Below are 27,383 nucleotides of genomic sequence, written 5' to 3'. Positions count from 1 at the left end.
CTACCCATCCTATTTGCCCCAGGCTCCCTCCCTGGCACTGCAGATTCGCGCGGACCACTGGGCTGGGAACCTCGTGAGCGAAGAGACTTTAATCGGCCGGAGGTCGCCTTGCCGCGGCTCCCTCTGGGAAGTGTAGTCGGCGGGTGCCCGGGGAATGCCGGGAGTCGTAGTTTTTCTGGGGTTCGCGGGACGGAGGGGACTGCTCGCGGCCTTTCTGGGGGGCTCTTGGCGAGTGTTAGGATCCCGAGTCTACTAGGACGGCCCGCCCGGAGCTGAGACGCTCCCGGCTGCCTCTTTCAAGCCGTGGCACGAGCCAGCGCTTCTCTCCGTGTGAGTGGGGCCACAGTATGGGGATGAGAGGGCCTGCGGGGAGTCGAGGACAGGCCCTGAGCGGCGCGGGGCCGCGCGGCCCGTAGGTCCAGAGGCGCCGGTCGGCCGGCGACCTGGGGGCCCTGGTTTTCTGCGCCCCATCTCACTGGCATCTGGGGGACCCTCGGGGAGGAAGCGTTCCTGCTAGGCGAGCAGGGGTGTGCCGGGGATGGCAGTGGGCGTGTGCCTGTCAGTCTTTTGTGGCTTCTTTAGCGAAGCAGAAATAATAAAAACAACAATAGCTAATATCTGCAGGGAAAGCCCATGTGCCCGGCACTAGAAATGAATGTACTCATCTGATGCCAAGTCATAGGCTGGTTGGTTTGCCCTATAACTGTTCCCATTTAATAGATAAAGATCCTGGGCTCAGAGTGGCCAGATAATTGCTGAAATTAAACCTTGTACTAGGACTAGGACTCCCTTCTTTTTTGTTTGTTTGTTTGTTTTGTTATGTTGGGCATGTCCGGAATCTGTAGTTCCCAGTCTTCCTCACATCCATAGAATGTGGTAGGAATACGGTACTCTGCATCTCCTTGGGATTGGTCCCAAGACCTCACGCAACCATCTAGGATACCCAAATCCTTGGATGTTCAAGACCTTTCTATAAAATGATATAGTATTTATATATAACCTATGGGCATCCTCTGCTATTCTTATCCTTAGATTACTTATAATACCTGATGTAAGTGGTTGTTACACTGTATTGTTTTTTTTCCCTTGCATTAGCAAGAAGAAAAATCTGTGAATGTTCCATACCAAAACAATTTTTGTTTTATATCTGAGGTTGATTGAATATATGGACGTGGAATGCACAGATACAGAATGGCTGTATTTACTTTTAAGTTGTTGTGAAGATTAAAAATAATAGATTAAAAGCACTCAGGATTCCTGCTATGGAGAAGATTGTGTATTATCATAGGTGACTACTTCTCTAACAGTTTCCCTTGATTGGCTGAGGTGCTCCACCTGGAGATTTCATAGCACATTCAGCTTATTCTGCTTTCTTGCCAGGGATGGCATCCTGAGTGCCCTATTGCAAACTCAAGACAGATTTAGTGCATAGGAAGCTAAGGCTCCTCTGGCTGTTCAGACACCCTCTGATCTTGCTATCTACCAAGCAATTGGCGTTTCCACCCCTCCCAACTGGTATGTGTATATGGGGAGAGAAGGGTTATTTGGAGCTGTGGATGTCCTTAAGCATAGCTCTGCAGGATCAATATTTTGGAGCAACTATATGGCATATGTTTTGGGCTAGGGACAGTGTTTTAAATCATGTTATTTTGGTATGGTAAGGCTAGGCACACATCAAGAGAGAGAGAGGTTGGGAAAGTTTACAGATTGTGTTTTACTCACAGTTCTTGAGAACATAGCACTCTACAGAGGCTCACTCAGGGAAAGCACCTTTGTTGTGATTTCCACAGGAAGGAAAGGGCAAGACAGAGCAGATAGGCCTAGGATCAGCTAGCTATGTTTGAAAGTGCTATCCCTGGGAAATTCAAGTTCATTGTGACTATTAGAGTATACAGTTTTAAACTCTGAAAGACCCTTTAATATGAGTCACGATTTGGTTAGAGGAAGCTGATAGCTTAGATAGGGGGTGAAGTTTGGCAAATTGGCTAGGTCAACATTCTTCTTTTTTGGTTTATATAATATATGTGGCTTTGTTGGGACCTGATGGAGGTTATAGACAGTTGTAACTCCCTCTCTTCAAGCCACATCTTGACACCAGAGTTTTTCATGGTACCTTTTTCCTTTCCAGACCTACCTTGTCAGCACTCTATTCTCCTTTGGCAAGAAAATTAAGAAGGAAGGGATGGCTACGGACTTGCTGCCTGCTCAGGTGACAGTAAATGAAGTTTATCTTTTCTAGGAATTGCCTTCTGGCTTCAGAGATGTGAGCAAATTTACATATTTTTTTCCAGGTATTTTTATACCCATTAAAAAAGAATCCAGAACCTTGAGAGTTTTTCCTAGGATCCTGGGCTTATTGTGGGGCTGCTGAGGAATGTGCTTCTTTGTCCCTAAAACACTCCTAATTACCCAAACTCACTTCGCCAAAATTTGAGTCAATGCTGGATATATGCTTCCTATTACAGTAGGAGCTTAGTACAGGGTAATAGTCTTTGGCTTTGCACTTGAGGCAAGGACTGGAAAGATCAAAAGACTCTCAATGAACGTTTATTGAACACTGACTATGTACAGTATTCTGAGCATCACGATGGGAATATTTCCATCTTCAAGGAGTTTATTCTACTGAACTAAATGTCCAAGAAGATTTAGGGGAAATATCCTAAAAGTGGAGTCATTTGGAGTTGTTCCTGAAGGCCAGGACTGCTGTTGGTGGTTAGAGAAGAACAGGCATATCCCAGAAGTTCAGCCTGGCTTGGGTTTTGAGGCTGGCACTAGGGAGGACAGAGGGCTAAGCCTTCCCTATGCCTAGTGCAGTCATGACGTTGAACTGGCCATTATCCCTATTAACTGTCTAGTAGATGCCTTTATCTCTTCATCTGATTCTCTGATTTTTTTATTTTTATTTAATTTTTTTTAATATTTATTTTTTAATTTTTAGGTGGGTACAATATCTTTATTTTATGTGGTGCTGAGGATCGAACCCAGTGCCTCACAGGTGCTAGGCAAGCACTCTACCACTTGAGCCACAACCCCAGCCCGATTCTCTGATTTTTAAAAACATTTATTTTTTAGTTGTAGTTGGATACAATACATTTTATTTATTTATTTATTTTTATGTGGTGCTAAGGATTGAATCCAGGGCCTTGAATGTGCTAGGCGAGAGCTCTACCACTGAGCCACAACCCCAGCCAGATTCTCTGATTTTTTAATTTCCTTTTCTTTTTTTTAAAATAAAAAATAAATTTATTGAGGTCTATTTACATACAAGACACTCATTTTAAGTGAATTACTCCATGGTATTTCACAAATGTACACATATATTTAACTCAGTGATAACAAGACAGAACATTTCTATCACACCGAGCAGTTCTATTACACATCCTTTTTTTGTTAATAAATCTCTTTTCCTTTTTGAGATCCAGTGTCATTACTTTTATCATTACCTTTCTGAGGATCTCACCCAAATTTCTGTCCTGAGGCTTGTCCTAAAGTTTCAATCTATCATTCCCAAATCCTTATAAAATATTTCCATATGAAATTCCCATTCTTTCTTCCAACATCAGTCTCTTTCCTGTTTGTCTCTCTTCTGTGAATTTTCTATTCTGCCATATCCCAGAGGCTCTGTTTCTCACTGGCTGCTTTTCCAAAAAGTAGTGATAGTCCATGGGTTAGAAACAAGGACTTTTTTTTTTCTTTTTAAGAGAGAGAGAGAGAGAGCGAGAAAGCACGAGAATTTTTTAATATTTGTTTTTTAGTTTTCGGTGGACACAACATCTTTATTTTATTTTTATGTGGTGCTGAGGATTGAACCCAGCGCCCGGTGCATGCCAGGCAAGCGCGCTACCACTTGAGCCACATCCCCAGCTCAGAAACAAGGACTTTGAACCTTGACTTTGTGGGCTCATATCCAAGCTAGGCATGTGACCTTGGGCAAGTGATTTTATCTCTTTTATTATTATTATTATTTTATTTTTATTTTTTAGTTGTAGTTGGACACAGTATCTTTGTTTTTTTTATTTATTTTTATATGGTGCTGAGGATCGAACCCAGCTTGTTGCACATGATAGGCAAGCACTCTACTGCTGAGCCACAACCCCAGCCCTGATTTTATCTCTTTATACCTCATTTTCTCAATTTAAGTGGGTTTAGTGATATACATACCTCTTAGAACTAATCTAATAACAATGCTAAAACATAATTACTACATGCCAAGTATTATGTTGTTACTACATACAAAAAATATTTATTCTTAGATAAAGAAAATATAGTATATATACACAGTAGAGTTTTACTCAGCCATAAAGAATGAAATTATATCATTCACTGGTAAATGGATGGAATTGGAGAACATCATGCTAAGTGACATAAGGCAGACTCAGAAAGTCAAGAGTTGAGTGTTTTCTCTCATATGCAGAAGCTAGGGAGAAGAAAGAAAAGGTGTGTTGGGGAGAATCTCATGAAAATAGAAGGGAGACCGATAGAACAGAGGAAAGGGATTGAGAGTTAGGGAGGAAGGAAGGCCACGGGAAGTACTGGGGAATGAAATCTACCGAATTAGGCTGTTATATGCATAGTGAATATTTATTAGTGAATCATGCATGTATATGTGTGTGTTTATTTGTATATATAATGATAATATCCTAATTAAAATAATAATAATAATAGAAGGGAGAGCAATGGAGTAGAGCAAGTGGATCAGGGGAGGGAAAGGGAAGATACTTGGAAAGGAGATAGAACAAACTGTTTTGTGCTTGTACAAATATGACATAAATCCCATTATTATGCATAATTATAATGCACTGGTAAGAAATTTTTAAAATTTATTCTTTTTATGTATTGATTTCCTTAGTCCTTACAAGAGGACTACTAATATCTGCATTTTACAGATGAGGAAACTGAGGCACAGAGATGCAAGTCACTTGCTTAAGGTCACATATCTGGTTTTTGAATCCAGACAATTTTTTTCTATTTATTTATTTATTAGTTCTAATCAGTTATACATGACAGTAGAAAGCTCTTCAATTCATTGTACACAAATGGAGCAGAATTTTTCACTTCTCTTGTTGTGCATGAAATAGTCACACCATTTGTGCAATCATACGTGTACCTAGGATAATGATGTCCATCTCATTTCACTGTCTTTTCTAACTCTTTGTCCCCTCCCATTCGCCCCATCCAAAGTTCCTTCACTTATCCCAATGCAGACCTCCCCATATGGATTAGAGTCCACTTATCAGAGAAAATATTTGGTCTTTGTTTTTTTGAGATTGGCTTATTTTGCTTAGCATGAAGTTATCCAGCATCATCCATTTACCTGCAAATGCCATAATTTTATTCTCTTTTAATGCTGAGTAATATTCTGTTGTGTATATGTTCCACAGATTCTTTATTCATTCATCTATTGAAGGGCATCTAGGTTGCTTCCACAATTCAGCAATTGTGAATTGTGCTGCTATAAACATTGAAGTGGCTGTGTTACGATAGTATGCTGTTTTTAAGTATTTAGGGTGTAGACCGAGAGGTGGGATAGTTGGGTCAAATGGTGGTTCCATTCTAAGTTTTCTAAGGAATCTCCATACTGCTTTCCAGATTGGTTGCACTAATTTGCATTCCCACCAGCAGTGTATGTGTGTGCATTTTCCCCCACATCTTCACCAACACATATTGTGGCTTGTACTCTTGATAACTGCCATTCTGACCGGAGTGAGGTGAAATCTTAGAGTAGTTTTGATTTACATTTCTCTAATTACTAGAGATGTTGCAGACAAGACAGTTTTTTACTGTTCATGTTATACTCTGAGAAAATACAAGTAAAATGCTGAGAACAGTACATAGTACATATTTGATTTCCAAAAATACCAGCTGTTACTATTATTGGCATCAGCAACAGCCTATGCATTATTTTAGAACCAGCCAAAATTGGTACATCTCTTTTTTTAAAATATATTTTTATTTGTAGATGGATACACTATCTTTATTTAATTTATTTTTATGTGGTGCTGGGGAACGAACCCAGTGCCTCATGCATGTGAAGCAAGTGCTCTACCACTGGGCCACAACCCCAGCCCCGGTACATCTCTCTTTACTAGGGTATTCATAACTTTGACTCCTTAATTTCAAAGAGATGGATATTTAAGGAAACAAAGATATAAAGACCAGTAAAATGCCATGCAAAGCAATACCAGCTATAGCCTGGAATACCTTCTGCTCAAAGGTGAGACTCTTCACTATCTGAGCTTTTCCACAGCTCCAAGCTGGAGAAACTTATTTTATTTTAGCTAAGGAAAGATGTAGAAGAGTTTTTGTGGACAGTGAATTCAGTATCTAATTCTTTCAATTAGGTGTCCTGGGGACCCAGGGTGACCCAATTACAGGTGTTGTTACCCTGTTTGAGATAATTCAATGGTGATATCCAATGTCAAGTTCTATCCTCATTCAGCATACTGTGGGACAAATTAGTATTTTTCTGTTAGAAAAATTAAATAGCAAGCAAGCATAATTTTGGGGGAAAGTAGAATCTTCACAGATTTTATAAATATCTCTTATTTCAATGTAATATAATTTATCATCTGGGGAAAACCACAAGAAACTTGGTGCTGATTGCTTATTAGTAATATAAATGACATCTTTTTGTAGTAAATTGATACCTTTTATTGTTATTTTCACTATTTTTCCTAGAATCTTTATTTTTTTAGAGCTGTTTTAGATTTAGGCAAATATTGCTAAGATAGTAGCCTAGTTATTTTATATATATATACCTTGCACCCAGTTTTCCATATTTCTAACATGTTACATTAGTATGCTACATTTGTACAATTAATAAGCCAACACAGTTACCTCATTATTAGCTACAGCTCACACTTTATTTACATTTCTATAGTTTTTATAGTTTTTACCCAGTATTTATTTTCTGTTTCAGGATTCCATCCAGGATAGCAGATTACATTTAGTTGTCGTGTCTCCGTAGGCCCTCTGAGCTTTTAGTTTCTCAGACTTTCCTCGTATTTGATGACCATTACAGTTTTGAGAAGTAGTGTTTAGGTATTTTGTAGAATTTCCCTTTATTGTGATTTGTCTAAAGTTTTTCTCATCATTAAACTGGGGCTGTGGGTTTTTGAAAGGAAGACCACAGAGGTAAAGTGTCATTCATCAAATTATATCGAAAATGCATATTAATAACATGATATCACTGTAAATGTTGACCTTAAACATGTGGCTGAGGTAACATTTGTCAGGTTTTTCTAATACATTACTCTCTTTTTTTCCACCATCCCATACCATCATCTTTGGAAGGAAATCACTGTATTCCACCCACACTTAATCTATGTAAATTATTTGGAAACCTGCAGGGAGGATTGCCATTCTTCCCATTTATTTATTTACTTATTCAACCATGTATTTATATCAGTATGGTGACAGATCTTCCTCTGTCAGTACATACCAATTATGCTTCCTTAAAAAACTTTTCTATCAGATGCCTTGATGTTTGCAATATAAATTTACAATTAGTCTAAGTCCCCCTTTGAGGAAAATTCTGTTGCTTCATGGTAGTACGGGTACCTCTTAGCAGTTTTCTCCATTGTGTCCTTCCATTCCTTATTACATTGCTGTCATTCATTTCACTCATCCCTATGCTATAAACACCCATTACTGGTGTTATTGGTTTAAGCAAACAATTATCTCTTAGTTAAATTAAGAATAAGAAAAACAAAAAGAAATATTTTAGGGCTGTGGATATAGCTCAGTGGTAGAGTTTGTCTAGCATGTATAAGGTCCTGGATCCAATCCTCAGCACCACAATAATAAACAACTTTTAAAAGGATTTTAATTTATCTTCATTTACTCTTCTCTCCTCCTTTCTTGTGTGTATATTCAAGTTTCTAACCTATATTATTATTTTTCTCTCTGAGGAACTTATTTTGCCATTTCTTGCAAGGTAGGTCTGTTGGCAATGAATTCCCTCAGTTTTTGTTTATTTGAGTCTTCTCATCTCTTGTAAAGGATGATTTCCTCAAGAAAGTAGAATTGTAGATTTCTGCTTTTTTCCATACTTCAAATATTTTATGTTGCTTTCTTTTCTAGTTTCTAGTGAGAAAATTCACTGTAAATCTTATCTTTTTACCTTTTACCTTTTCAGGTAAGATATTTTTTTCCCTCTGTCTTCTTTCAAGATTTTCTCCTTGTTTGTTTTCTTCAGTTTGAATGTGATATGCCCAGGTGTAGATTTTTTTGGTATATATTCTATTTGAAATTCTCTGAATTTTCTGGATTTGTGGTTTGGTGTCTGTCACTAACTTGGGAAAATTCACAGCTGTTTTTACTTCAGATATTTCTTTTGTTCCATTCTCTGTTTCTTCTTCTGGTATTCTAATTACAGTAATTTTAAATGATCAAGTTGTATTTTTAACACGAAAGAATATGCATGATTTATCAGTAAGAAACTTGGGGATATAAAACAGCAATCATCATTTATAACTTCTCAGAGTTTCTCTAGGTCAGGAATGCAGAAACATTTTATATTCACTATACAAAATCTGGGATCCAAAAGACTTAAATTCTGAGGGCTAGAATCATCCAAAGTCTCAGTTGCTCACATGTCTTAGCTCAGTCTGGAGCTGGGGCTGTTGGATGGAGCATCTATGTACGATAACTCCCTGTGTCTTGGCCATGCAATATAGTGCACAGGCTCCACATGAGCCAGGTGGAAGGTGTATTTTACTACCTCTTCTTGGAAGTCACACAGGATCACCTCCACTGAATTCCACTGGGTGCTCACAGAATATGTGAGTAGAAAATTAATTGGTCATCTTGAGAAAGCACAATCTGCCCCATCTGTTAGAATTTAAAATGTACATATATGTTGATGCAATAGTACAGTCTTTAACAGTTTATTTTAAAAATACATGTATCCAGAGATATCTATATGAGAATGGTTATTGTGTACTATTTGTTATGTAAATACCCATCAATAAGGGAAGTGATTAAATAAGTATTTTACAGTGGAATATATCATGTAGTTATTAAAAAGAGTGAAGTTTGTGTATGACAGTTACCTGTCATCGGTTGAGGCTGTGCAGTAAGAAGATACTGTGAACCATGAGTATAATCTACCTATCTGATTTTAAATTTTCTAGTAATAATGTAATTATTACTAGAAGCAATTAAATGAACTTAGTATTTTTAATCTAGTGTATCCAAATATTATTTCAATATGAATCAATATAAAATTATTACTGAGATAGTGTTTCTTTGTGTATGTGTGTGTATATATACATATATAGTAAACCATCTGCTATGTATCTATCTATCTATCTATCTATCTATATATAGTATATCTCAATTCAGAATAACTACATTTCATATACCCAGTAGCTACTTGTGGCTGGTGTCTACCACATATTGGGCAGTAAATTCATAAACAAATCATAAAAATTTAATATTTGAAATTAGATAAAAAATATTTTTATTGTATATAGATAGAAAGATTTTTTATTATAGAGACTCAGTATTTGAATATATAAGAATATATTAAGTTCATTTTCTGATGGCAGACCTGCCAAGTTACCTCATTCTATTTAATGACTACACAACAGAAAACCATAGAATGATCTTTTACATTCTGAAAGAAACTATCATCCCATTCAAGAATGAGGATGAAATAAAAACATTCTGAGATAAAAGAAAATTTAGCTAATGTTCTGCTAGCAAACTAGCACTACAAGGTATACTATAGGAAGTTCTTGAAGCTAAAAGAAAAATATGCCAGATGGGAACTCTGATTATAGCATTAGAAATGGTAGCTGTCTGGATGAATCTCTCTCAATTTCTTTAAAATGCATGTGACTATTCAAAGCAAAATTGAAATATTGTATTATGGAGTTTTATAATGTAGGTAGATATAATATATTTGACAACCATGGAGATAGAATCCTTCCTTATCTGAACTGGAGAAGCTCTGTCTTCATTTCTGGGCTGCCTATGTCTGGTTTTTGACCCTTGGCCAAACAAAATAAGGGCAGTGTATATGTTGCTTAAAATCTGAATAGCACAGGCAACCTCCAGTAGCCTCTTTACTAATGGTTTGCAAACTGACCTAAATGGTTTGACATAAGATTTATTTGATTGCATAAAATGCCCCTGCTGAGAGTTCCTCCTGCATATCCAGAGAGTCCAGCATAAAGTCAGTGTGTGCAAATAAGAGAAATCACAGTGCAATGTCTCCTGGTCTCCCAGGGGTTCCTTGCACACTCTTTCTTTTGCTGTACTGCATGTATCCTTTGCTTTTAAATAAAAGCCTTTCATGAGTATGCTCTGTGAGGTCTGGTGAGTCTTGTCAACTCTGAACTGGAAAAATCTTTATAGCAACCATAAACGGGATTGTGGTATCCTATATATTTGCTGGGTTCTTGCATTCTGTGTGAAACAATCTATTTGCTCTAAATAGTCTAGGAATGATGAAGAATATATGTTGTTATTATCAGAGCAGCCACTAAAAATGCAAAGAGGCATAACTGAAAAGTCCATATATAAATTAAAATGGAATCTAAAAGAATTCAAGGATAACCAGGCATGCCTATACTCTGGAGGCTGAGGAAAAAGATCACAAGTTTGAGGCCAGCCTCAACAAGTTACCAAGACCCTGTCTCAAAATACAAAATAGAAAGGGCTGGGGATGTGGGTCAATGGTAAAGCATCCCTGCATTTAATCCCCAGTATCTCCTACCTCGCAAAAAGAATTTAAGCTCTGAGGTGAAACTCAATGGTAGAGTGCATTTTTAGCATACATGAGGCTCTAGGTTTGATTCCCTAGTATCACAAAATTAATTAATTTAAAAGAAAGGAAATACATACATACTGGAAATAATGTAAACCTAATGGTGTAAAGAAATAAGAAATAAGGAAAAGATTGTTTTGCAGCCCTCTCCACAAATATCAGAAAATAATTAGGGTGACAACTTGTATTCTTCTGAACAATTTTGTGTGCACCATTATGTGTGTGTGTATGTGTGTGTATACACTATTTCAACAAATAGAGATTGTTTTGTCACTTGCTCTTTCATATGAATTGATAATATATTAAGTTCATTTTCTGATGGTAGACATGCTAAGTTACCTCATTCTATTTAATGACTACATAACATTTCATGGAATATATATACTATAATTTGCTTATCCATTCCCTGATTGGTAGATATATGGGTTGTTTTCAGTTTTTCACCATTGTTTTAGTTTTCTATTGCTGCCATTAACAATTTACTACATATTCAGTGGCTTAAAACAAGATAAATTTATTCTCTTATTCTACAAGTCAGAAGTCTGAAATCACTTTCACTGGCTTAAGATCATGCTGTCAGCAGGGCTAGTTCTTTCTAAAGACTCCAAAGGGAAAATCTGTTTCCTTGTCCTTTTTATCATCTTGAGGTTGCCCTCAGTCCTTGGCTTGTGGCCCTTTAATCCATCTTCAGTGTATGTCACATCAATCTCTGCTTGTCCTCACATCACCTTCTTGTAACTTATTCCTAGTGGTTCCTTATTATAAGAGAACTATTGTGATCACTTCTGCTCTACCTGGGCAGTAATCTAGAATAATTATTCATATTCTGATGGCAGACATGCCAAGTTACCTCATTCCATTTAATGACTACATAACATTTCATGGAATACATGTACTATAATTTGCTGATCCATTCCCTCGTCTCCAGCTCCTTAATGTAAACAGATCTTTAAATCACTTTTGTCATACATGTAACATGTAAATGTTCAGTATTCGGCCTATGCAACCATTGACTTACAAGTCACATTGCAGTAAGCATCTGTGAACAAATATCCCTATACAGCTACGTAATTATTATTATTTAAAAAAAAATTTTGGTAGTAGAATCCCAGAAGTAGAAATGCAAAGTTAAAATGTACCCTTTACATTTTGTTGGATTCTCAGCAAAATACCCACCAAAAACATAGGAAGTTTTCTTTTTTTAACACTTTCATAAAAGAATTGCCATCTCCCCAGCTCATGCCTTATTGTATTTTGGGGGGCTTTAACTGGGGTTCCGTTCTAAGAAACCAAATAGTCTTGCAGGTCCTGTGATTCCTTTAATTTTCATAGTGAATGGAAACCCATTTAGACAAGATAGTCCAGGGGTCTGCTACCTGACTTCAAACTCTAGCTCCAACATTTTCTAACAGCTTTACCTTGAAAAGGTACTTATTTTTTCTTCCCTTCTTTCTTCCCTTCTCCCCTTGCCCCCACCCCTTCTCCTCTTTCTTCTTGTTTCTTCTTCTTCTTTTTTCTTTCTTTCTTTTCTTTTCTTTTTTTTTTATTTCCCCCAGCACTGGGTATTGAACCCAGGGACAATCTATCACTGAGCTACACAACCAGACTTTTCCATTTTAATACAGGGTCTCACTAAGTGGCCTAGGCTGGTCTCAAACTTGAGATCCTCCTGCCTCAGGCTCCCAAGTAGCTGGGATTACAAATATATGTCATCATACGTGAAATTAACTTAGTTTTTCTAAACATGTTTCTTCATTTGAAAAATAATTTAATTGTAGTATCTTCCCCATAGGATTTTTTATGAGATTGAACATAGGTAATACATACACAGTTCCTATTTTAGTCCCTAATATTCAGTTAATATTAACTTTTTTGTTGTTGTTTTGTCGTGCTGGGGATTGAATGCAGGGCCTCACACATACTGGGGAAGTACTCCACCACTGAGCTACATTTCCAATTCTTAAATAATTATATTTTTAAAATTTGTTTTGTGACTTATAAAATCTTTTATATTTATTTATGTTCAGCTAGTGGTATTTTCTCTAGTTTTCCAGCTTCTCTCTAGATGTATCCTGATTATTTTCCTTAGGTATTTAAAAGAAATTAAGTAGCTGATTTGAAATATTTAGAATCCCAAGACATTTTAAGAGTTACTTGCTATGCATCACAGTGTAACCATCTTATCAAGTTTTCATAGAGGAAGATTGATCCTGAGTGAGTATAAATGGGTTTCCCATTCCAGGAGTCTGTGACATTCAGAGATGTGGCTGTGCTCTTCAGCCAGGATGAATGGTTGCATCTGGACTCTGCCCAGAGAACCTTGTATCGGGAGGTGATGCTGGAGAATTACAGCAGCCTGGTCTCACTCGGTAAGGATTTTTGCCTATAATGAAGAATGTGCAAGAAAATCACCTTGGAGTTCCCTTTTTGCAATTCAGTGTCTACAGGTTTCCACCTTGGGAAAAGTTGTATCCTGTAGAAATGAAAGTGAATGTTTGTGTTGTGATGATCTTCATGCTATTCTCTTTTCTCACACACTACTCCCAATCAATATTCTTCCATGCAGTAGGCCAGTGACTAAATCCCCAAAACATACAGGACATTTAGATGTTGAAAACATAAGAACACCCTGCCATAGAGGCATTCCTTGCCAGGGCCCTATGTTATTTCTGAAGTAAACCCTGCTTTATGATCCACCACCTGAAAGCTCCAGTCCCCTTATAAGTGTTTGTGCTGCTCATTCCACCTCCTGCAGTTGCCTTCTCTGCCTTTTTGGCTCAGAGTAAGTGTGATGTGAGTTCTATTTGAGGCTGCTATTTATTCAAACTCCATTTCCTTCCACATAAGCAGGAATTCCATTTTCAACACCGAAGGTGATTTGCCAGTTGCAACAAGGAGAAGATCCCTGCATGGTGGAAAGAGAAGCTCCTCCAGACACATGCCCAGGTGAGTGAGATACTGGGAAATGGGCACAAGGGAGTCTTTATAGATTAGCGGGTCATGAAGAGGTAGTGGTCTGGTGACTTTCTTGGAAATACTGGGCCCTGTTGAGATGTTCAGGGCCAGTTGCATTTAATTTAAGCTACATAGTTCACTTAAATACATATAGTTACCTAATCGCAGTTATCTAATCCTGTCTATCAAATCATGGATTGAGTGAAAAAAAACAGATTTTAACTCCAAATCAATCCAGCTCAAAGTAAATCTTTTCACATAAAACTGAGCTTCAGGACAAATTGATTTCATTTATCTTACAGATTTTCATTATTCCCACAATTCCTACGAGTAAATTATAGTCTTCTGGTTGCAGTTTATTAGAAGAAAACAGTATGTTTCTTTTTCTCAATGATAAAATAGAAAGAGGAAAGGGATGGAAGGGTAGTAGGAAAAAGTTGTTCTTCCTCCAATCACAAGAGATAAATTGTTTCACATGGCTGATTTACTCCATATTTTTCTTTATAATTAACATCTCAAACTTAGATCAAATATTCTCAACGCAGTCATGCTTCAGGACTATTGTGATTTTTAAAATCTGAGTGTTCTTTTATTTTTTTGGTACCAGGGATTGAACTCAGGGGCACTGAACCACTAAGCCACCTCCCCAGCCCATTTTTTAAAAATTGATTTCATTATTTTTTTAAATACATGACAACAGTGGAATACATTACAATCCTTATTACACATATAGAGCACAGTTTTTCGTATCTCTTTATATAAAGTATGTTCACGTCAATTTATGCCATTATACATGTATTTTTTTTGCATTACAATTCTTAATACACATATATACCAAAATTTTTCATATCTCTGTTTGTATATAAGGTATGTTGACACCCAATTCAAGTCTTCATACATGTACTTTGTATAATGATGACCATCACATTCCACCCCAGCCCATTTTCATATTTTATTTAGAGACAGGTTCTTGCTGAGTTGTTCAAGGCCTTACTTAAGTTGCTGAGGCCGGCTCTGAACTCCAGTTCCTCCCACCTCAGCCTCCTGAGCCGCTGGGATTACAGGCATGCACCACTGCACTTGGCCTGATAGTCTTTTTTTTTAAGAAAGACTAATTTCCCTTTCACAGACTTTGCTGTGAAATTATAATCACTTTCCTATGAGTCTATGCTATAAAATCACAAAATTTAAGAAAAACAATGTAAATATTTTTAAATTATGAAATGTAGGGTTCAGAGAGAGCATGGGAAAACATATAAGGAAAGTGACATTTGGGTAGAAAGGGCAAAGTGAAAACAAGTTACCTGTTTCATTCCCTGGTATGTGCAGAGTGGAAAATGATGAGAAACTGGAAATCTCCTAGTATTGGACTTGAGCGATTCACCCGACATTGTTCTGTTTCCTCATACCTTCTGATCAGCCAGTTCTTATGCATCTAATTTTACTTCTCCCAGGGTACAGTCTCTTCATTTTCAGTGTTAATTTATCTATTACATTCTTCCATATCACCCCTTAACCTCTTTCCGTCTTTTTCCATTATATCATCCTGATTTCTGTCCAGATTAAGTCCACATTTGAGATCAGATGGCATCAAATCTCTTATATGCATTGTTGCCAATTTTATTATCCCTCTGTCCTTTCCAGCAGAAGAAGCATTAATCTTCTGATTTATTTCAGATTTCAAGACTTTGCCTGAGATAGAAGAATTGCCTGCTTCACAGGACGTTTTTATTGAAGCAACAACTCATGGAATAATAAAGAAAAAATCCACTAAGTATGTTCCCCGGGACATCAACTTTGGAGAAACTGTGAAATCTGAGAGGAGCATAGTACAGGAGAAACCTCTTAGGCAAATGGCAGCCTCCCCCAAAAAAACCATCAGCGGAGGTAGAAACCCTACAAGTCTTGAACTAGAGAAAGGCTCATTGATAAACAAAATTATTGTTTCACAACAGAGTATTCCCATAGAAAGGATACCCAATATGTATTACACTTTTGGGAAAGATTTTACACAAAATTTTGATTTAATGAGATGCTTCCAAATCTACCCAGGAGCAAAACCTCATGTCTGTAACGAATGTGGGAAGAGCTTCACCCAGAGTCTTCATCTTCTTGAACACCAGAGAATTCATACTGGGGAAAAACCCTACAAGTGTAATGAGTGTGGGAAAGCCTTCAGCCACAGGTCTTCCCTTCTTACCCATCAGAGAATCCACACTGGAGAGAAGCCTTACAAATGTAATGAATGTGAGAAAGCTTTTAGCAGCAGTTCAACTCTGATCAAACATCTGAGGGTGCACACTGGAGAGAAACCCTACCGATGTAGGGAATGTGGTAAAGCCTTTAGCCAGTGTTCAACCCTCACTGTGCACCAGAGAATTCATACTGGAGAGAAACTCTATAAATGCAGTGAATGTGAGAAGGCCTTCAACTGTAGAGCCAAATTGCATAGACATCAAAGAATTCATACAGGTGAGAAACCATATAAATGCAGTGAGTGTGGGAAAGGTTACAGCCAGTTTGCCTCCCTAGCTGAACATCAGAGACTCCATACTGGAGAACAACTGTGTCAATGTTTAGAATGTGGGAGAACCTTCACACGCATCTCCACCCTTATTGAACATCGACGGATTCATACTGGACAGAAACCCCATCAGTGTAACGAGTGTGGGAAGACCTTCAACCAGTATTCATCCTTTAATGAACATCGGAAAATTCATACTGGGGAAAAACTTTATACATGTGAAGAATGTGGGAAAGCCTTTGGTTGCAAATCCAATCTTTGTAGACACCAGAGAATCCACACTGGAGAGAAACCCTACCAGTGTAATCAGTGTGGAAAGGCATTCAGCCAGTATTCATTCCTTACTGAACATGAGAGAATCCACACTGGAGAGAAACTCTATAAGTGTATGGAATGTGGGAAAGCCTACAGTTACAGATCAAACCTCTGTAGACACAAAAAAGTCCACAATAAAGAAAGACTCTTTAAATGGAATATGGAAAACCTTTTATCTATGGCTCCTCCCTTACTCAGTACCAGAGATACTTGAGATGAGAGAAGTCTATGAACTTTAATTCATCTCTTTCATAATCCAGGACTTTTCACTGGACAATAATCAGGAGAATAGTAAATAAGGGGACCTAATAGATTTAATCTTTTTACTTTTATAGGAAAAAAGCTAGTTACACTAAGTCATGGTAAATAGACCAGTGAAAATACGAAGAGCACTGACTTTTCATTTTATAAGAACCACTGGATTCTAAGGTTTCCAAAAACTTTTCATTTTTTTAAATTTGTAGAAAAATTATAAATGTCCTCACTTTTTAAAAAAGCATAAATAGTAGTTGAATAAGTTTTCTTTCTCTGTCATTAGATCGTAATCTCTAAGAGTAAGCTTTAGTTTATGAATTTCCTTTAAAAAATAGTGATTGAGTTAATGTGAATAAGCATGGGGTCTCATTTCTAAAAATGTCAGGTTCAGGTTGCAGATAGTGGCACATACCTATAATCCCAATGACTTGGGAGCATGAGGCAGGAGGATCACAAGTTCAAAGCCAGCCTCAGCAATTTAACAAGACCCTAAGCAACTTAGTGAGATCCTGTCTTAAATGAAAATAAAGGACTGGGGTTATGCTCTGTGGTAGAACGCTTGCCTAGCTGCTTGCCTAGCATGTGTGAGGCACTGGACTCAATTCTCAGCACCACATTATTTATTTATAAATAAATTAAGTAAAAGGCCCATAAACTATATATATATATATATATATATATATATATATGAATGAATAAAAATAAAGAGTGCTGAGATGGGTAGAGCTGGATTGTGACTCAGTGGTAGAGCACTTGCTTAGCACACATGAGGCACTGGGTTCAATCCCCAGCACCAAATACAAAAAACTAAATAAACAAAGTTATTGTGTCCATCTACCACTAAAAAATATTAAAAAAAAAAAAAAGTGCTGGGATGGGGATGTGGCTCGGTTAAGTTCCCCTGAGTTCAATCCCTGGTACCATAAACAAAACAAATGAAAATGGCAAGTCAACATCGGTAGCTTTCCTATTAATAAAAAGTTATTAAAGATAAAAAGGAATTCTTTAAATTTAACTTTTCATGTGGAAATGACAAAGCTCTTTTTGCCCCATAGCAAGTTATATGTATATGTGTGTGTATATACACACACATTTATGTATACACATGTACAGTCAAAGTAAAATTAGATACACATGTGTCACTTAACAGTGGTTAAGTTTTGAAAACAATGTTTTTGTCTAACAATGCATTGTATAGTTACACACAGCTTGATGATCTAGATAAATTTGAATGCCCTCTTGATGCAATCAAGAAATGCGGAAAAACACAAGATATATGGAGCTGCTATGGTGTAACATAGCATACTGTTTTGTAGTATTTTTTATGAGTAGAAGGTGTATAAAATTACAGGAAGTATAGCATGGTAATATGTAAGCCAGTAATAGTTGTTTATCGTTATTATCAAGTATTATGTACTGTAATAATTGTATGTGCTATACTTTTATCTGACTGGTGGCACAGTAGGTTTGTTTGTACCAGCATTACCACACATGAATAATGTGTTGTGTTAAGATATTACAATAACTGTGACCTCATGGTATAGCTGCAATGGCACTGAGTGGTAGGAATTTTTCAGTTTGATTAGGATTTTATGAGACCACAATTGTATATGTATTTCATCATTAACCAAAACATCATTGTATAGCACATGACTGTATATACATCCATATGTGTATATATATATGCATGTGTGTGTATTCATATACAGAGTTTTGGAAATTTTTATTCGGAAGTCCTTAACAATTGCAAAATGCAGTCTTACTAATTTAGAATTTAGTTTTTAAAATTAAAAATTTGCCCAAAGGGCAAAAGTGCTTTCCTATATTCATCTCAAATTGGTATGGTTCTATGTGGCTGAATAGAGGAGTCTTATTATAGTACCATAGTTAAACTGAAGGAGGTGGAAAGACTGTCATGCAAATACTTTCTTTGTTGCAAAGAGTAAAATATTTGACAGAATTTCTTACTATACACTTGGTAGCATGTAAGAGCCAAGAGACATTTAGTTTAATTTAATTATAGTCTTTCATCTTTCTAATGAATTGGAGTTCAATGGACAGAGTTAAGACAAAAATTGAGATCTTTAGCTCTTGTGTTCTGTGATAATTATTATAAATTCATTTCCATCCTCTAGTCCTGAGAGCATCTTTGTTTTATAACCTGGTTAGATGCGATTGCAATAATTTAATAAGTTATCTTTTTATCTTTGAGGGTTCCCCCTCACTATAATCTTAATATTTGACTTGCAATCATAGTCTTTTTTCTTATGAACCTCTGATTGTACTTACATTTATACTAACTATTTAAATACCCCAATCCAGGGCTGGGGATGTGGCTCAAGCGGTAGCACTCTCGCCTGGCATGCGTGCGGCCCGGGTTCGATCCTCAGCACCACATACAAACGAAGATGTTGTGTCCGCCGATAACTAAAAAATAAATATTAAAATAAATAAATAAATAAATAAATACCCCAATCCAGCTAATGTCCACATGGTATAGTTGTTTGGGGGTATTTGTTATATAAGGTTGCCTTTTTATTACATATTTTCTAGGAATTCTTATGTGTAAAGTTATATATGAACATTTTGTTACTAAACATTCTATTCATTACTTAAACATTTAATTCCCCCAGGACTATTTTCTTCAATTCTACATTTGACTTTCATAGTTGGTATTATTTTAAAAATTGTTTTAGTTCAATTAGCTAGACTTTATATACTTCTTAATTGACTTGTTTTAGTTCATCAGAAAGTATAATTTTATGTATTTAAGTGTGCGTATATATATATATTATATGTACACACACACACACTTACAAGGAAAATAAGACTTTTAAACAGACCTCAATACTAAACATTGTACCCAATATAGTAAATATACTTAGTACCCAAATTTTGGTTTCTAAATGCATTCCCACTAAGAGAGTTCTTTGGAGAAATGACCGATTCCATGTTTGGAGCAGGGAAAGTATAAGGTATGCCTGGGGTATCATTTTGTGAAAAAAAATAAATCTTAAAAATAGCATTGAGGATTAATGGTGGAATATCAAGAAGGACACAAGAGCCAACTTGAGGGTCCTCCCACTGTTCAAATTTAGGATAATTTAAACATCAAAAAGATTAATCATTGAGGGGTGGGGTTGTGTGCAGTGGTAGAGCACTTGCCTAGCATGTGTGAGGCACTGGGTTCGATCCTCAGCACCCCATATAAATAAATAAAGATCCATTGACAAATAAATATTTTTAAAAAAAGATTAATCATTGAAATTTGTTGTAATGCACTAAGGGAAAAAAAAGCTCATATAGACAAAGCTCTTCATAAAATTATTTGAAGAATGCAATTTTTCAAAATACATAGAATGATTTAGGAAAATTAAGGAACATTGTTTACATGATGTCAAAAACCACAAATACCAAGTGCAAAAAAAAAGAATATTTGTTTTTATAATCAGATGTAGTTATTAAACTGTTTCACTACTTATGTAAAAAGCTGACATGTGGCTTCTGATGAGATATAAAATGAAGTATAATCTTCAATATACTTCACTATACTTCAATAATCTACAATATACTACCAAAATGTTTAATGAAAATTAAATCTACTATCTAGACTTATCCTCCTGTTCACAAGAAATATAAGGAATAGAGGAATAAGTTTAATTACAGAGTGAGAAAATAGACGAATCCAGTGTTGGGGACTTTGTACAAGACAACTGATCTAAACTTTTCAAAAAGCCAATATAATAAAAGGTGGACTCTTCTAGAATAAGAAACCCAAGAGTCATACAAATGCAAAATGTGATCCTTTATTGATTTCTGACTCAGAAAAAAATAAAACAGCTATAAAAAGACATTGGGGGAATATTTGAGGAAACGGGAGTAGAATGGATATTAGATAATGTGGTATGTTTCACTTTCTTAGGAAGTGATGATGGTATTGAGGATATATAGGATAATGCCCTTATTCTTAGGAGATGCATGCAGAAGTTTTTTAGGTTTGAAAAGTCATGATGACTGCAGGATATTTTCAAATAAATATGTAAAAACATTAGCTGTTGTTGAAACTTTGTATTGAATATAGGGATATTTATTGGTCATCCTTTAAACTTGTTTGTATGTTTAAATTTTTAATAAAAATTGAGGCAAAAAGTGATTGGATAAAATGATGAGTATGAAGGTCACAGTCAGAATTCACCATCTATATTCAGGGAGTTCCAGTTTGAGAGTTTATCTTCCAGGGATATAATCACTGGAAAAAAAATACCTTTGAATTTGTACTGGCTCCACTTTAAATGGAATAGGTGCACACCTACTGTGTTCTCTCTCCTACTGAACACAACTAATGCTTGGGGCATGACAGCAGGGATATTTGAGAAGAAAACCAGAATTTGAATTAAGATCATTTGACACTCCTGGGCATTCCTTTGGTGAGGAGAGTGTGGTTACCAAACACCTACACCTCAGAGAGATTAACTCTTGTTTCTGGTCAGGGGAACTGTAAGTCAAAAAATGGTGAAGAGGATTTCCATTGATGTACTTCTTTTACTATCTTAATGCTACTTGCTCTTGAATGTGGATATATCCATGAGGTGTGTCAGAGAGAACCTAAAGCCTTGCATTTCTAATTAGATCAGGAAGATGAAGAGACTCTCAAGAGCTGAAAGGTGACAGATAAGAAGTTACTTCACAAAACTGGGCTCACCCTTGATCCATACATATACAGGTCTAACCTTAATGGGGTAGACTATTGCTTAGGTCTGACACTGACCACATGGAATATATCTGTGAGTGTTTGAAAAACTGAACAGACGTTAGAACCACAGCTGACAAGTGAACTGGAACTGTTGACTAAACTAGCCTGCTGGAAAGAAAAAATATTTTCCAGAAGAATTGAATACTCAGTGTCTCATAATACTCAAAATGTTCAGTGTGCAATGCAGAATGACACAAATACATCAGGAAAGTTTCAACAGTTGGTTAGGAGAAAACAGTCACCAACTCAAAGATGACACATGTTGGAATTACAAGACAAAGATTTTATTTTTTATGTTTTAAAATTTTTAATTGATAGTAATTGTGCATAGTTATGGGGCTCAGTGTGACAATACCTGCATACAATGTGTAATGGTCAGGTAATTGCCATTTTATCACTTCAGACATTTATCATTTCTTTGTTCTGGGAACATTCAAAATCCTCTCTACTAGCTATTTTGAAATACATTTAGTATTTCATAAAACCATAGTTTTCCTACAGTACTATAAAGAACATTAGAAGTTATTCATCTCATTCAACTGTACCCTAAGACTTAAAGTAGATATTTACAAGAATTTTTCAAAAAGTATGGCCATTCCATAAATGAATCAGTATGTCAGATTTTTCAGCAAGAAAGCAAATGAAATTAAAAAGGAATGGGGGTGGGGTGGGGGGAGGGCTGGGATTGGGGCTCAGTGGTAGAGCGCTTACCTAGCATGTGTGAGGCACTGGGTTTGATAATTAGCACCACAGATAAATAAATAAAGATCCATTGACAACAAAAAAATTAAAAGGAACCAAAGGAAAAATTTAGAACCAAAACTAAGATAACAAAATTTAACCAAAATGAAGAATCATGAAGTCTCAATAGAATGGAGATGATTGAGGAAAGAATACACTCAAAGGTAGATTGATAAGATATTATTCTGAGCAAGAAAGAGAAAAAAAATAATTTTATCAATTGATGTAGCAGAAGGCACTTGACAAAATTAATTACCCATCAGTGATAAAACTGAGAAAATTAGAAATATAAGAGTGTTCAACCTAATGAAGATCATCTACCCAAAACCCACGACTAACATTCGGTGGTGATCAACCAGATGCTGTTATCAGGAACAAGTCACAGAGATCCATTCAGCCCTCCTTTTCAACAGTGTACTAGAAGTACTTCTTGCAATCAGGCAAGAAATACATAAAAGGCATACAGATTAGAAAGGAAAAAATAAAATGGCATTTGTATTCACAGATCACATGATTATCCACTCAAGGGGCGAGAAAACCAATATATCAACAAACTAATGAGTTTAGCAAGGTCACAAGATATAATAAGGTCAATACAAAAGTCATGTACTGGCAATGAACAACTGGAAAATGAAGTAAGATACTTCATTTGTAATTTTTAAAAATATTTATTTTTTAAGAGACAATATCTTTTATTTTATTTTTATGTGGTGCTGAGAATCCAACCCAGTACCTCACGCATGCTAGGCGAGTGCGCTACCCCTTGAGTCACATCCCCAGCCCTCATTTGTAATTTTTTTAAAGAAAGATAATTAAATCATAGAAATATAGCATGTAGGATTCTTATGTTTTTTTTTCCTGTGCTGGCAACTGAACCCAGTGCCTCATGCATGCTGGGTAAGTGCTGTGCCACTGAGCTACATATACCCCCAGCCAAAATGTAGTGTTTCTATACTGAAAAACGATAGTGATGATGACATCAAAAAAGAACTGAGAAAACAGACACACCATGTTTCCAGATTAGAAGACAATATAGTTAAGATGCCAATTTTCATCAATTTAATCTATAGACAGTACAATTTCAGTAAAAAAAAATTTACTAGCATTTTTTGTAGATGAGGGAATTCTAAAATTTGTGTGGAAAGAAAATAGAGTAGCCAAAGCAATTTTGAAAAAGAAGAAGTTAAAAACTACCAACTTTAAATCTTATTACAAAGCTGTGATAATAAAAATGGATTGGTGAAGGAATAGACAAGTAGGTCAATGTAACAGAGTACTGAAAATGACTTGTGGTTTTAAAATTATATCCTGAAGTTTTTAAATATACTTCCCTCTGAGAGATGGAACTTGATACCCTACCCTAGAGTGTATACTGGACTTGGTGACACACTTCTAAAGAAAAGAATATGGTGGCGGCAAAAGTAAAAAGGTTTGGTTATTAAAAGACTGGCTTTTGTATTTTCTATGTGCTGTCTCAGATCATTTGTCCTTTGGGAAGCCAGCTGCCACAGCATGAGGCTACTCCAAGAGCCTATGGAGAATTCCATGAAGCAAGTAAACTGATATTCATGGAGGATGGTCAGCAAGTAACTGGCCTTCTAGTAATCATGTTAGAGAATTAGATAGACATAGATCCTTCCTCCTCAAAGCCTTCACCTAAGACTTCAGCCATAGTCAACAGCTTGTCACAACCTATTGCGAAAGCCTGAGCCAGAAACAGTCAGCTAAACCATATCTGGCTTCCTAACACTCAGAAACTATAGGTATTAATTTCTTAAGCAGCAATAGATAACTAATACAGAATTTGGTTCTTGGAGGTGGGCTGCTGCAATAATGAAACCCTAAAATGTGGAAATGTTTTTGGAAGTGGGAAGCAGATGTTCAGTTTACTAGGCATGTGCTAGTAAAAATCTGAAGGGCCTTGAGGAAACTACTTATAGAAGCCTCGTATTATTTGACAAATTGACACAGATGAGGATCTGTGGGAAAGTGGAGTAAAGGTTACCGGAAACTGGAGAAAGGGAGATCTTGTTATATAGTGGCAGATGGTTCAGAAACCTTGTCACTTTCAGTAATATGGACAAACGTGTACCTAATGTGATCGCACTAGATGGAAGTACAGATTCTCTTCCTCATATTGATTTCCCTTCCTTTGAATGTATGCCCAACAGTGAGACTTCTGGGTCTATCCTGCTATTTTTGAATGATATTTTCGATCCAATATTCATGATGTTGAGTTCAACTATATCCTTGCTAAATTTCTGTCTGTAAGATCTGTCAATTAATGATAGAAAGGTATTGAAATTCTCAACTATAGTAGTGGATTTGTCTATTTCTGTTTGCAACCCTAAAAGTTTTGCTTCACTTGTATTGATGCTCTTTTGTTAGGCTGATACATGTTAAGGACTTTTGTGTTTTCTTTAGGAATTTACCCCTTTTATCACTATGTGATGTCCATCCATTCTGAGTTCTGAGTTCTGACGTCTGCTTTGTTTAAATTAATATGAACACCCCAGCTCTCTTTTGATTAATGTTAACAAAATATATCTCTTTATTATTTTGTTTTTAACTTACCTTTATAATTAAAGTGGGGTTTTGTAGACATAATGTATATTTAGGTCTTGTATTTTATTCATTCTGTCTATATTTTATTGGCATATTTCAGTCATTACCATTGAAATTGAACACTGATATCACTGGGTTAATATCTACCATATTTGCAATTGTTTACTGCACTTGTTTTTATTTTGTCTTGTACTTCTCCATATTTTTCTATCTTGTCTGATTTTAGTTGAGTATTTTATATGACTCTCTTTTCTCCTAGTAAATCAGTAATACTTCTTCAAATTTTTGTTATTGCTGCCCTAAAGTTTGAAGTATACATTTACAATTCATGCGTGTCTGCTTTCAAATACTATACTGCTTCACAAGTAATTCAGAAACCATAAAATTGTATTCCCTATTCTACCTTCCCCTCCCTTATAACATTTCTATAATCCATTAACCATATTATGTCATTCAATTTCATTTATGTATAAGCAAAAATTGTCAGTATGTCGTCACTCTTATTACTCTGGACAGTTCTCTATCACATTAACTAAGAATAAGATGATATTTTTTGCCTTCATACTCTTCCTCTCATTATGCAGATTCATGTTTCTAGTCTATGTCATTTTTCTTTTCTCTGAAGAACTTATTTTAATATTGCTTGCAAGGAAAAAATTTTATTGGTCACAAATTCCCTAATTTCTACTTGTTTGAGTAAGTACTTATTTCTTCACTTTTAAAAGATAATTCTACTGGATACACAATTCTAGGTTGGTAGAGTTTTCTCCAAGACTTTAAATATTTCATTCAACTCTTCTTGCCTTCATGGTTTCTGGTGAAATCTGATATAATTCTGTTATTCTATATGGAAGGTTCTTTTCCCCTTCTCACATATTTCAAGATTTTTCTATTTTTCATCAGTTTTCTGCAGTTTAAATCTGATATGCCTAGGTGTTGTTTTTGTTTGTTTTGTTGTTGTTGTTGTTATTGTTACATTTATCTTGCTTATTTTCTGAGCTTCCTTGATCTGATTTGGTTTTGAGTTTGGAAAAATTTCAGCCACCATAATATCACATATTGTTTCTGTTCTGTTCTTTTTTTCTTCTTTCAGCATTTCCATAATGCGTATATTATTCTTATGGAATTATCTCAGAGGACTTGGGTCTTTTGTTCTGTATGTACATGTATTTTTACTTTTATTGGGTAAAATCCTAGAAAAAGAATTGCTAGGTCATGTGGAAAGTGAATGTTTTACTTTATGGGAGGCTCCCAAATTGTTTATCCAAGGGATTGTTTCATTTTGCATTACCAGGAGGAATGTGTGAGAGTTCCCATTTCTCCATATCCTTGCTTACGCTTGGCATTGTCTAAGTAAGTGTTTTTGTTAGTTTTGTTTATTTGTTGTTTTTAATTTTAATCATGTATTGGTAACGTTATTGTGGTTTGCAAAAACATTTCTCCAATAACTAATGATTTAAAAAATTTTTCATGTTCATATGTGACATTCATACATAAATTTTAGTAAAGTGTTTACCAATTTTTTTAGAAGCAGTGTTCTTTGTTTAATGTTGCCACTCAGGAATTATATCATTTGTAAACAAGTCCCTTGTTCAATAAGTGATTTGCAAATATGTTATATGGCTTCACTGTTCTTTTTTAAAATTTTAATCTATTTTTTAATTTTTTTATAGTTGGACACAATACTTTTATTTTACTTATTTATGTTTTATGTGGTGCTGAGGATTGAACCCAACACCTCGCACATGCTAGGCGAGTGCTCTACTGCTGAGCCACAACCCCAGTCCCCTCACTGTTCATTTTTTAATGGTGTCTGTTATGTTTAGATAATTCAAGAAAGTTTAAAGGTGAAATGATTGGGCTATGACAACCTTACCTTAATCACTGCATTAATCCACTGATAGGGTTTAAATGGGTATCAACTGTAAGCAGGTAGGGTGTGGCTGGAGGAGGTGAGTCATTGGGAGTGTACCTTTGGGATTCTTATTTTGTCCATGAGGAGAGCACTTTCTTCCTCTCCTCTCCTCCTCCGTCCTCCCCTCCTCCCTCTCCTTCCCTCCTCTTCTCCTCCTCCTCTTCCTCCTTCTTCTTCTCTCCCTCCCCTCCTCCTTCATGATTGTCATATCCTGATCTGCTTTCCTCCTTTCCTCCTACATACTTTCTACCAAGATGTTTTCTGCCTCACCTCAGGCTCAGAGCAATGAAGTCGACTCTCTATGGACTGAGACTCTGAAACCATGAGCCCCAAATAAACTTATCCTCCTCTAAAATTGTTCTTAACAGGTGTTTTGGTCACCGCAGGAAAAAAAAAAACTGACTAAAACAGTGTCTTTAGTAAGGTAAAAGTAATAATAGTGCATTCAGATACAAACATATATGAATATATAATTCGGGAATATATTCTAGAGAGCATTTAATAACAACTGATAATAAGCATAATTTCAAATGCTGAAGATTACTAAATCCAAAATGTACTGTTCCAGATGGCAATGTGGGACTGA

General features: G+C 36.0%; 1 protein-coding gene across 3 annotated transcripts; it reads left to right on the top strand.

The window, feature by feature from the left end:
• Nucleotides 1–172: 172 nt before the first annotated feature.
• On the top strand, nucleotides 173–20,976 carry Znf354c (zinc finger protein 354C). 3 transcript variants are annotated; one of them, XM_046457079.2, is made up of 5 exons: nucleotides 173–330; nucleotides 2,129–2,209; nucleotides 13,017–13,143; nucleotides 13,625–13,720; nucleotides 15,407–20,976. In XM_046457079.2, the coding sequence occupies exons 2-5, from the start codon at nucleotides 2,183–2,185 to the stop codon at nucleotides 16,780–16,782; spliced, it is 1,626 nt and encodes a 541-aa protein (XP_046313035.1). In that variant the 5' UTR covers nucleotides 173–330; nucleotides 2,129–2,182; the 3' UTR covers nucleotides 16,783–20,976. The 3 variants fall into 3 exon arrangements, with proteins under 3 accessions (XP_046313035.1, XP_058439350.1, XP_058439351.1); XM_058583367.1 differs by having other exon boundaries at nucleotides 13,622–13,720; XM_058583368.1 differs by lacking the exon at nucleotides 2,129–2,209 and having other exon boundaries at nucleotides 13,622–13,720.
• The last annotated feature ends 6,407 nt before the right edge of the window (nucleotides 20,977–27,383 follow it).

The sequence above is a fragment of the Marmota monax genome, unplaced genomic scaffold, assembly GCF_021218885.2.
Source record: "Marmota monax isolate L192 unplaced genomic scaffold, Marmota_monax_Labrador192_F-V1.1 WCK01_AAM20220418_F8-fsc00263, whole genome shotgun sequence".
NCBI classification, from domain to species: Eukaryota; Metazoa; Chordata; class Mammalia; order Rodentia; family Sciuridae; genus Marmota; species Marmota monax.
The sequence above is the reverse complement of the archived record's forward strand: the minus strand, read 5'-3'. Positions and strand labels throughout refer to the sequence as shown.

Coding starts and splice junctions, on each gene's coding strand:
- Znf354c (XM_058583367.1), top strand. CDS start 2,183: ATGGCTACGGACTTGCTGCCTGCTCAG. Junction 2,210..13,016: donor CGGACTTGCTGCCTGCTCAG/GTGACAGTAAAT, acceptor TTCCCATTCCAG/GAGTCTGTGACATTCAGAGA. Junction 13,721..15,406: donor TCCTCCAGACACATGCCCAG/GTGAGTGAGATA, acceptor GATTTATTTCAG/ATTTCAAGACTTTGCCTGAG.